The 12644-nt window shown below is 26.3% G+C and overlaps 1 protein-coding gene across 1 annotated transcript in view; it reads left to right on the forward strand.

The window, feature by feature from the left end:
- The window catches only part of LOC112639284 (aminopeptidase N-like), an 18181-nt gene extending 12120 nt beyond the window's left edge, over nt 1–6061 (forward strand). The window contains exons 5-11 of the mRNA XM_025412686.1: nt 1–80; nt 504–784; nt 3578–3771; nt 3975–4322; nt 4409–4478; nt 4614–4718; nt 5802–6061. The exon at nt 1–80 is cut by the window's left edge and continues 258 nt beyond it. Coding sequence (XP_025268471.1) covers nt 1–80; nt 504–784; nt 3578–3771; nt 3975–4322; nt 4409–4478; nt 4614–4718; nt 5802–5942 — 1219 coding nt within the window. The 3' untranslated portion in view covers nt 5943–6061. The remainder of the gene's footprint in view (nt 81–503; nt 785–3577; nt 3772–3974; nt 4323–4408; nt 4479–4613; nt 4719–5801) is intronic.
- The last annotated feature ends 6583 nt before the right edge of the window (nt 6062–12644 follow it).

The raw sequence follows: 12644 nt of genomic DNA on the forward strand, positions 1-12644 counted from the left end.
ATCGGATAAGTTGAGAAATAACTACAACATTCATAATATAGGACCGGATAACTTTATGGTATATAATCCAGAACAAACTGGTAAGTTTGCAATAAATTTATTGCATTTTATAGTGTTTATCATACACACACATTGGAGAGAAAGATTTACATTATTAAAAGTGTTATTCATTATATTATGTATTATATACATTACATTTATTATACATTATATATACATACATACATTATATATACATGCATATATATACATACATACGCACAATTATTAGAAATATTCAATTTTCATGCAAAATGATTTTATACCTAATATAATATACAAATTGCATTTCCATTTATGTTCACTTTATGATATATTTTTGATCTCTATTAATGTACAAAAGTTTAAGTACAAAAGTATAAACAGATACTTGTACTGATAAACCATTTGAAAGAATTATGTATATATATATATATATATATATATATATATATATTTATATACAATTTATTTATTTTCGGCAGGATATTATCGAGTCAATTACGATATCGAGAACTGGCGAAGAATGGCAAGTTATCTAAATTCTACAAATTATAGGGAAATACATGTTTTGAATCGTGCTCAAATTATCGATGACGCTTTCCACTTAATGATAACAAACCAACTTAATTCCACTGTATTCTGGAATATTGCAAAATATCTATCACAAGAAACAGACTACGTGGCATGGTATCCTATGTTTAAAGCTTTAGAATATCTGTCCAATATCTTTCTATTTCAGGAAAGAATATATATTAAAATCAAGGTAATAACACAAATTATAAACAATGTCAATAGTGATGTCTCCAACATACTAAAACATATTACTTATTGCACATATTAATATTGTATGCATTTATAACAATAATTATTAAGTGCTTGTCAAAAAGATACATACAATAAAATACAGTATAGGCCAAAAATATCACCTTTAAAACATATCACCTTTATGTTTTTTGAGAATAACTTAACTCAAAATGAATAACTTAATTCAAAGTGTATATATTTTTATCTAGTCACATGTTTCAATAGTAGGTATAATATAGATTATTTAACAATAGACTTTTCATTCAATAATGAACCAGCTACTTAAGAAAAATTAATTAAATACATATATACACTTTGAATTAAATTATCCTTAAAAAAGATGATATATTTTTGACGGATACTGTACATGTAATTAGAAAAAATTTGATTAGATAAAAAGGTTTAAATATACATATTTTAAATGAAAGATAAGTATATTTGTAAATTAACACTCGAATAGTGTATGTACTAATATTATAAGAAATTCGAGAGGAAAAGGGAGAAAAGTTGGAAAATTGTTATCATTTTTAATCACAGCATAATATTTAAAATGACGATTTAAATATCATTAATTTTAAGATAGAAAGTTAGTAGGACACATATATATATATTAATTATCTATGTGTTTAATACACAAAAGAATTAACAAATTATTAAATTATATTATACAATAGATATAATGTCTACATTTATACAATAGATATAATGTCTACATGTTTACAATATATGCATGCATTCACTTCTGTATGTTTATTTTGTAATATGAACATGTATTAAGCATGTGTGAATGTGCACGCAAGAAAAATTCAAATTTGTGTAAACAAATTTGTATAAATACGTATATATAAGTATAGCTATATAAGATAGATATCTTTATGTGAAATGAATTCAGAGCTGTTTACAAAGACAGAATGTTTTTAATATATAAACCATCTTAATATGTAAAATACAATTACGCAAGATATCTTTCTATATAGCAAAGTATAATGCAAGAATCGAAAAATATAAAATTTATATCAAGTAACAATATAAATACATATAAACAATAAATAGAAAGGTCATAGGCGATAGAGAGCATGTAAATAATTAGATAATCAAGATTAAAATAGAAAAATCATAATTTAATAAAGCAAATTAAGTACGATAAACATACAAAAATTAAAGATAAGAATATACATAAGGTACGAACGTTTCTGGCTCTCGCTTTGAGCCTTCTTCAGCGCAATAATAATAACCAACAGAAATTAATATAAAAACTAATAAATCATAAATATAATAAGGTATTGAGTAACATATAAATAATGATAAAATCGCAATCGGCGCAACGTTAATAGACGAAGTAATAGATCTTCATGGTAAAAAATAGAAACCTTATTGTGCAAGTGTAATTGGTGTAGAACAGAAACTCGACAACAGTACCAAATGCAGCCTGAAAATGGCATGATCCGGTATTTTAAACAATTCATATAATATACTGTGTGACAATATAAATACTTACAAAGAGACTGTTCAACGATAATACGAAAGATGGAGAGAAACAATAAGGTTCAACGTGAGAAACAGTTACTGTTAGAAATGCCGATGAGAAGGCTGGTATACGAGTATATACCCGAACATGACATTCAAATTTTCGGTAGCTCGTTTATAATATCATGATATAAATTTTCTGTGTCTGTCTGTAAATTTAAACCATTCTTTTGTCTCTTGATGTAAAGCATTTCAGAAATTAATCTTCTATTGTAAAAAGGAGCTTCATCCAGAATTTTAACGTCGTTCCAACAAAAATCATGATCGTATTGTAGCCTATGATTTGTAACGACAGAGCGAGTAGTATAATTTCTATTAAGTTGCGATCTATGTTCCGAAATTCTCGTCTTTAGCATTCTCGAAGTTTGGCCAATATATGAAGCGTCACAATCCGAACAATTAATTTTATAAACTACATTGGTTTTTTGATTAGAGGGAATGTAGTCTTTATGTACTTTAATAAACTTGTTTAATTTATTTAGGCTGGTATAGGAAAGTTTGATGTCCAAGTTCTTTGTGACGCTTCTAAACCGCTCAGTGAAGTTTGGCAAGTATGGGACTGTGAAAAACGTGGAAGAATCTTTCAATGTCCCAAGATCACCGCGATCACGATTCATAAACAAAAATCTAAGTCGTTGGCTTATGACTTCAAATATGAAGCTCAAGGAATAGCAATTGTCTAAAAGGATTTTGACAATACGGTCAAGATTCCTATGATGAAAACTTGGATGCGACAAGTGTTCTGTTCTACACCAATTACACTTGCACAATAAGGTTTCTATTTTTTACCATGAAGATCTATTACTTCGATAAGCGTCTATTAACGTTGCGCCGATTGCGATTTTATCATTATTTATATGTTACTCAATACCTTATTATATTCATGATTTATTAATTTTTATATTAATTTCTGTTGGTTATTATTATTGCGCTGAAGAAGGCTCAAAGCGAGAGGCAGAAACGTTCGTACCTTATGTATATTCTTATGTTTAATTTTTGTATGTTTATCGTACTTAATTTGCTTTATTAAATTATGATTTTTCTATTTTAATCTTGATTATCTAATTATTTACATGCTCTCTATCGCCTATGACCTTTCTATTTATTGTTAAAATTTAAGAGAGCTTTTCTCAATACTTGTTTAAATACATATAAATACATATATGTGTACATATATATATATATATATATATATATATGTATATATATATATTTATATATTTAGGTGAAAGTGTTAATCTTACTATACAAGTTGCTTGATTCACTTAAATACAATGAACTTGATTCTAATGAACACGATCTTACAAAGAGTTTGAGAATGGAGGCTGCGAAATGGGCATGTAATCTTGATGGTCGCATATGCATAGAAACAGCCCAACATAACTTAATTTCACATCTCGAGAATCCAGAAAAGAACACGTAATTTTTCTTGTATATTTCTGATTATTTTAATTTAAATGTTTTGTAGATACATGTGCAATGTTTGTTACATTATTCGATCAAAATTTAACTTTATTATATTATGTTATAAAATCATAATTTGTAAAATTATTTAATCAAAATATAAGATTAATATGTGCAAAACTTTTTTATGAGAATTTGTTTTTTGTTAAATCTCATAGGCTTTTGCCATGGTGGAAAGAATGGACATATTGTCAAGGTTTAAAAATATTGTACTATCCTCTTAGCAGTGAAAGTATGAAGGATTCACCTTGGTGGAAAGTATATCGTCTGGGAAAAGAAAAATTTAAAACTAAATTTTTAAAATATCTGTCTTGCCCTGAGGATTCAATATTTATCATACCCTATTTAAATCTAATAAAAAATGATAGTGCACCATCGATTATATTTTTAAAAGATTTTTCCGATAAAGATTATATTGATTATTTTCTTTTTACTATCGCAAAGCATGCAAGGAATCCTGTAGTACTCGATTTCATATTACACAATCTTAAAAATATAAAACCTAAGTAATACAATTTTCTCTCCGTAAATATATATCTATCATTCAACAATTTATGTGTGTATCAATAAATTTATTGTTTTACTGTTATAGACAAATCAGCGAGTATGCAACATTTACTGTAATTATTAATCATGTGTATTCCACAGATCAACTCCAAAAGGTAAAAATTGCATGTGCTTATATATATGTGTGTGTGTGTGTGTGTGTGTGTGCGTGTGTGTGTGTGTGTGTAAAATAAATAACCATGATGACATCAAATATTGCTGTTTAATATCATCAAAATAATTTGTTTTAGATAAACGACTTCATAACAGATAAATTTCTTAATGTAATGCAAGTTAAATTAAATGAATGTAAGAAGTTATCGCGTTTTGTGAATGAAAGAAATACGAAAGTAGAGGTAAATTTTAGGAACATTATTATACTAATATTTCGTTTATTAATCATTGATTGTTCTGTTTTCATACAGAATATATTAATGTCACAGTGTCCTAAAATAACAAGCAAAAATTAATGTAATTTAATTTTTTTATAAAATAAGCATATATTTATTTCTAATTTCCAAAAATATATTATTTTGGAAACATGCAATTTTTAATGATTGAGAAAGTGAGAAAGAATGAGCGAGCGAGCGAAAGCAAAAGAGAAAGAGAATTTCTTTACTTGGAAATTTTAGTGAAAATCGAATTATAAATTTTAAAAAGAAAATTTACAAGTTTTAGATTTAAATCTTAATTAGTCTAGACGTTCAGCTCTTAGTTAAATAAATTTAAATGTTTTTTAATATAATTGAGAAAATATTACGTAATGTGATTTGCATACTTTAATATTACACGAGTCATTTGTTTACTAAAATAAAAATTTAATAAAGATGGATGAGTTAAAAAGATTAATGTTCTTGCTAGATGTAACAATTATAATATTATAATATTATAATGATGTTATCTCTGTGACAGCTGCAGCTCATATAAATTGCTAATTTTATTTTATTTTTAAAATTTCCAATTTTAAATTTTGATTTTTATTTCTTAAAAATTACTTGCAAAGTAACTATCTAACTATTATTTATAAGTACTCCTTGTAAACAAAAAAGTTGGTAAGTAAAATATAGTGCAACACTATGCACATAATATAATAGAACACGTAGGTACGTACAATAGAAGAATGATTTTATTCTCATTTCAGTAAATTTGTAATTTTCATATTTCCATAATTATTATTTATTTCTATTACATTTAAGATTATTATTATTATTGTATGTATTTAATATATATATATATATATATATATTAAATATATAAATATATATATATATATATTAAAATAAATATATTAAATATATATATATATATATTATATATACATATATATATAAAATATATATATAAATATATAATAATATATATTATATATACATAATAGATAATTTAATATAATAATAATTATTGGCTATTTACACTAATACCGATATAATCTGTTTTAGACATGCTTTACAGAATTAGCAGAAAATTTCACATGTATGCAGCCATATACTTCAAATATTGTAAGCAAACTACAAATGCGCTTTTTCGAAATCAAAAGTCAACAGAATTACTTTCAAAATTTTGTCAAATATCAACAATAACCGTTTGATAGAAGTAACAATTGTGACGCAAATACATCTATATATCTTTTTGACAAATAGCTTTTTATAATGTTTATAGTTTTTATTTATTATTTATGCTTATGTACGTTAATAATATATAATTAAATACACGTGCATTTACATGGATTCATTTTGGTCTGCAATTCATTGATGTTTTTATTTTCTTATAAACATGAAGTAAAGGAAAGTGTAAATTATATTCATAATATATAGATAATTATAATTAAATTATGTTATATTATAATTAAATATATAATTAAATATCGCCCCAATATTTTTCTTGTCTACATCTCTTCAGAAGGGTAAAGAGGATTTATAGAATTCTCAAAAATGAGAATCTATATCTTGGTAAATGCACCAAGTGAAACATATGCATACATCTCGTGCTCGTTTAAATTATCGCGAACAATTAAAATTTACGCATTACCATCCACGATGGCTCTTATTCGCTACTTTCTTGTCGTGTTGTTTTATATTAGAATTTTTTTTTGTTAAATCTCGTAGGCTTTTGCCATGGTGGAAAGAATGAACATATTCTCAAGGTTTAAAAGTATTGTACTATTCTCTTAGCAATGAAGATTCTCCTTGGTGGGGAGTATATCATCTGGGAAAAGAAAAATTTAAACCTAAACTTTTAAAATTTCTCTCTTGCCCTGGGAGTTCATAATTTATCAAAACCTATTTAAATCTAATAAAAAAGGATCATACAACATCAATTATGTTTTCGTAAGATTTTTTCCGATAAAGATTATATTAATTATTTTTTTTTTTACTATCGCGAAGGAATCCTGTAGTACTAACCCAGGTAACAAGCACACGTCATTTTGACGTTTCAAATTAGTCATTCACTGACTATTCTTGATGTCACGAATTGACGTTTTTGTGACGTAAAAGTGATGATCTAATGTCACAGATTCTTGATGTCATGAGATGTATCGCATTTTGACATCATAAAATGTACCATATTTTGACGTCTTTTTCTTACCATAATAATATATTTAATAGTATTATTGAATAAAGCACTGTCTAAAAGTAAATCAGTGTATTATCACTGAAAAACAGTAAATAGTCACTGATTATAGCAGTTATAAGTACAGCACTATAAATCAGTGACATTTTATTGAAAGAATCAGTTAATAATTTTGACTATTTCAATCAGTAATATCTCAGTAATATTTCTTTTGTTATTGCCAGTAATATTAAACTACAATTCATCTCTCTATCTATTTAATATTAATATTATTAATAATTAAGAAATATCATGAATACATTCTTACAAATTACATGAAAATTATCCAATACAAATTACATGAAAATTATCCAAAGTATACATATAATGATTATATAATAGTAATTCATTAAATTTACATACATATTTTATTCTATAGTATATATTTGAAATATATTCTATAGTATATATTTTGAAATATTCATAAAAAAGTAATTGATTGTATTTTCATATCAAAGAGTCGTCAATAAATTCGAAATCTATTTATAAATTCCATATCGCGCGGAACTGAATATTCATGAAATAAATTATGATTACGAAAATACCGTTTTTCCACGTTCTTTTCGTGTTCGATTAAACGAGATTGCCGTGTTAATAAAGAATCTTATTGTCGTAATTTTATTATATTGATTTATTATAAGAAATATTTTTTATTCTTTAACGTCAAATGAAATCATTTCCTTCAGAAATTGAAAATTTGATAAGACACAAGATATATGATATTTACAAATGGTTTCTGAATCAAAATAAAATAATATGGATAGTTAATTTTACTTGCGATAAAATAGCATTATTTATTAATTTAAAATAAGAGATAAAATGTCCAGCATTAATTATATCATAAGTTTATATCATAAAGTAATGTTTAAAGTATTAAATATTTCAAGACAATAATCTAAATTAACTATAACATTATTTGGCCTTTACAGCCTTTGCGATACTGTTACTGTTATCATAGGCGCTTAGCATGTTGTCATTCACCCGGCGACACTTGAGCAAGAAGGTAATGAGATGTAAAACATTCTATAGATTGTCGAATTCTTTTTCGAAATACGGTTACGATATCGAGAAATAATTTGCTATAATTATCATGATTAATAATTAATTAATTTTAAGAATAATATGATTTTAACACTATTGTGAAGATAGATTTCGAACGCATATGTTAAATGATTTAATGATTCGTTTAATCAAGTCAAAGAATAAATATATATATATATATAAATTTTTATATTATTATTTCATTGCAATTCTTCCGGACAATAATTATTTTTCCAATGATACTTGAAGTCAGATACATTTTGTTCACTGCTACACTATTCGACTTTTGGACGATTTAAATATAATTTAAATTCAAAATACACAGTGAAATAATCGAATAATGAGATCGAGCAATTTGCATAATGAAAAAATTGGTAATATATTATAATTATTTAATAATTATAATTTATAATTTAAAATATTTCTATAATATAATAAATTTCTATAATTTAATATTCCATGTGTGTGTGTGTGTGTGTAATGTTAAACGTAAAATAATTCGGCAACAAATTGACAACAACATGGTATTCGGCCTTGACGGTTATAGAGCGCTATTCTTTATATCTCACGGTCTTGTTATCATTTGTGTGTCGATATATATTCGACCAGCAAACTAATAACACAAAACGCTCCGTCACAAATTCCATTTAAAAATATGTTCGCGATTAATATTAAAAAAATCATTTTCGATCATGAATACAATTAATGATTAATTATTTTTGGCATACGATAATGTATTGCGATGATAAATCTTTATTGAAACGCAATCATTCTTTATTACAAGTATATATATATATATATATATATATATATATATATATATATACATAATCATAATATGTAATAATATCTCAGTTATAAAATAATAACACGATCTTCGGCCTTGATGGTGTATGACGCGCTAATGTGTTCTTCGGTTCTGTTATGTTTAGTGCGATTTTATAAGCAGAAATTATTTCTTTAATAATATTTATAGAGTCTTACATCAACTATAGAATATGACATCAAATATAATTCGACCGCGACGCTTTATCTCGTTCTATTTTTCATTTATTTAAATCTAATTTAGATTCAAAACGCACAGCAAAAACAATCGAATCGTAAATCGAAGTAACGAAATAAATCGAAGTTAACATAATGAAAAGCTTTGTGATACATCAATTCTTTAACAAATATCATTTAATTAATCTAAAACACTCTTATAATCTTTAATATTCCGTGTAAGTACGCAAAATATTTCGGCAATGAATAGACAATAATACGTTCGGCCTTAGCGGCGTATGATGTATTGTGTTTACATCTCACGGCCTCGATATCATTCGCACGGTATCACTCGAGGAGTAAGGTACGAAATACTTTTTATAACGCCAAATTTTCTCTCTAACCATAACGCAATCGCGACTAGTATTGAAAGAAAATTCGCTATGACAATTATAATTAATGCTTACTAAATTTATAATCGTAATTATTACGCGATCGGGAGTGCCGTGCAAAGTGTCTCGCGATCGTCGCGAATATGATTAACCTTAATTAATCTTGTTTTCGGGAGTGCAACGAAAAAATAGTAAAGGAGAGGAAAAGCAAGTCTGAAAAAGCACTGGGCACATACGGAGCAACAATATGCGGTAAATAATTTGTAAATTATTTATTATTTATATTTATCATTTATATTCAAGCTATATTATATATATTATTTATATTAGATTTATATACATCATTTATATTCAAATCATATTATATATTGCTTGTCCTTTTGTTCACTCCCTCTCTCTCTCTTCTTTCTCTCTCTCTCTCTCTCTCTCTCTCTCTCTCTCTCTCTCTCTCTCATTCCAAATTATCTAAATTATTTCAATTATTAAATTACATTAGTATAACATGTATATGTAAAAATATTCTGGATTTTATTTAATATATTTAAAATGTCTATTATAAAATGTCCTTGTATTAATATTTTTATATAGATAATAATATTTTAAATCTGCTTTACAATAATATATTATTTAGATTTTTTATGCATAAAAGAATTAGAATTTTCCTCTTTTCATAAATTTATTCAAAACGAATTTTTTCGATAATTGCAATTATCATATTAAATGCCTGCCTGTATATTTTAGCTTGTTAATGTCGCATTTTATTTAATGTCTCTCTATTATATATATTTTAGTTACATTTGTCATACATTTTAATTTTTTTATTTATACATTTATAACGAGATGTAGTTTCCAGAATATTTTTGAAATTTGATTTAATTAAAGTTGGGAAGTAACGCGTTACTTGTAACATCGTTACCATTACAATTATTTTTTTTTCGATAACTATAACGATAATGATGTTACAAATTTCGTTTGTAACGAAAGAAGTAACTTCGTTACATCTTTCGGTAATGAGTAACAAATTTAACAGTTACTTTTATCGCTACTTTATGCAAATTTACTCGTTGCAATTTTCATTCAAAGAAGAGTGTGGGATGCAGAAATCACATGTACGTAAACGCGTCATTAGACACATGTGAAAGAAAAAGTTCAGTAAAGATGTTCAGTGTCGGTGGAGCTGTATTAACGCCACAAAGAGAGCAGCTAAATGATGACATAGTTGAACAGAAATTCTTTTAAAAAATTAATAAAGAATTTTGATAAAATTTAGTAATGTTTTCATTTATTTTAAAATAAACCCTGTAATATTTAATAAATTTATATTTAAAAAAGTAACGAAAAATTGTAACGATGCCGTTATTTTTAAATAACGGTAACGGTAACGAGTTACTTTTGAACATTGGTAAAGAGTACGAAACGAATTATTTTTTAGAAAAAAGAACAGTAACGAGTAACTTTTAAAAAGTAACTTTCTTAACCCTGCATTTAATGAAAACATACTTTATATATTATTGTTTTATATATCGCGATATTAAAGCAATCAACATCATCTGCATAAAAAATAAATATGCATATTACATATTCTCTTAATTTTCAACTATAAAATGATATTATAATTAATGTATATTAATATTAAGTAACTGATAATTTCTGTTTGCATTTAGATTATATTTATAAAGCTTTATCTTCTAAAAAATATTATTTTAAAAAATTTTTTAAATATTCATAACTTTGTAGAATAATTCACAAAGAATATTATATTATAAAATTGAAGTACAATATTTTCTTAAATAAAATTTGTAATTATTCTAATTTTCTAATCAATGAAATTTTCACTCAATTTAAGAAGATGTGTTATATTTACAATTAGACACATTTGTTATTAGACCGCTTTTATTTTTCGATTGACATTTCGTCGAAAACGGAAATAAATAATAAAAAAATACTAATGTATATCAACATTATGAGGATAGCAATAATTGTAGCAATATTTATTATATATATATATCAGTAATTTTCTTATTATTTATTATGTTTAATATCTCTGTAAATTAGATTTCAATTTTATTTAGAAAAATTATCGTCATGTAATCTTTTATTCAATAATATACAGATAGACATTACAAAGAAAATGATTGTTATTTTGACTAAACGCGTACTGTGTGTATACAATATTAAATTTGGAAACGCAATAATTTACTTTATATATTATTAAAATAATATAATAAGTTCATACACATATTATATATAAAATTATATATAATAATAATATATATAATAATTCTTTCTCTATCTTACAAATTATATTATATTTATAATTTATACTTATAAATTATAAATTTATAAATATATAACATAACCCCATGGTATACCTTGACGCGGTGGCGTGGCTCAGTACTTGGATGGTGTCTTGAGGTTTATTTTAAATTTTTCTATTTATGATAAATCTTAAGGTGCCTGAATGCGAAACTAAGTTACCTTTCGCGTCGTCGGTGCCGTCAACGTGCCACGGACGCAAGCACTTCGTTACCGTGCGTTGTAGTATTCTCGCGTCGTCGCGTTTTCGCGAAACTTTTGGACTATTTCATAAATCCCAATTTCAATTTATTGTCACGAGTCTCTACTTCCGATGCCAATTAACTGGGATTTCGAGTTTCACTCGCGCTTCGTGCTTCGTCAAGTGATTCGGCCCGAATTGTTAGAACTCGATCGATTGTTCGGAATGGTCGTCAATAGTCCCTTCTCTTTGCTCGTCTACAGCCACACGCACCGCGTGTGTTAACCCTTCGAGGAAGTCGAGTGGATTCCCCTAGACACGATTTTCGCTCGGCAAAGGGGTTGCTCCCATTTTCTAATTGTTGAATGTAGCATTTAAAAAATGTGGGTATCCTCTTCTTTGCGCTCCAGAACTGGTGTGCATATAAACACGGGAGGCATAAATATGTCCGACGGAGCACCTGAAATCGTGTTTAGCGGGTCCAAGTTCGATACGAGATAGGATATTATGCGCGAAAAAGAGTTGGTGAACTTCATTTTCCTCTATTTCCGTCAATCGTTTCGTCTTCTTTTCGGTTTGGGCTTTAACCTTGCTCGTTGTATCGTTGCATTCCCGACCTGTTGACTCAAGCGATTCTCGTAAGGTGAAATGGGATTTTTTCGCTCGTATCGAAACCGGGAGTGCCGTTTTTTCAAAGTATATACATATTAAGTATGATACATCGTACGACTAAATAGAAAATTTTTTATCGTTTACCGAAA

The sequence above is a fragment of the Camponotus floridanus genome, unplaced genomic scaffold (genome assembly GCF_003227725.1).
Source record: "Camponotus floridanus strain SB8 unplaced genomic scaffold, Cflo_v7.5 scaffold549, whole genome shotgun sequence".
NCBI classification, from domain to species: domain Eukaryota; kingdom Metazoa; phylum Arthropoda; class Insecta; order Hymenoptera; family Formicidae; genus Camponotus; species Camponotus floridanus.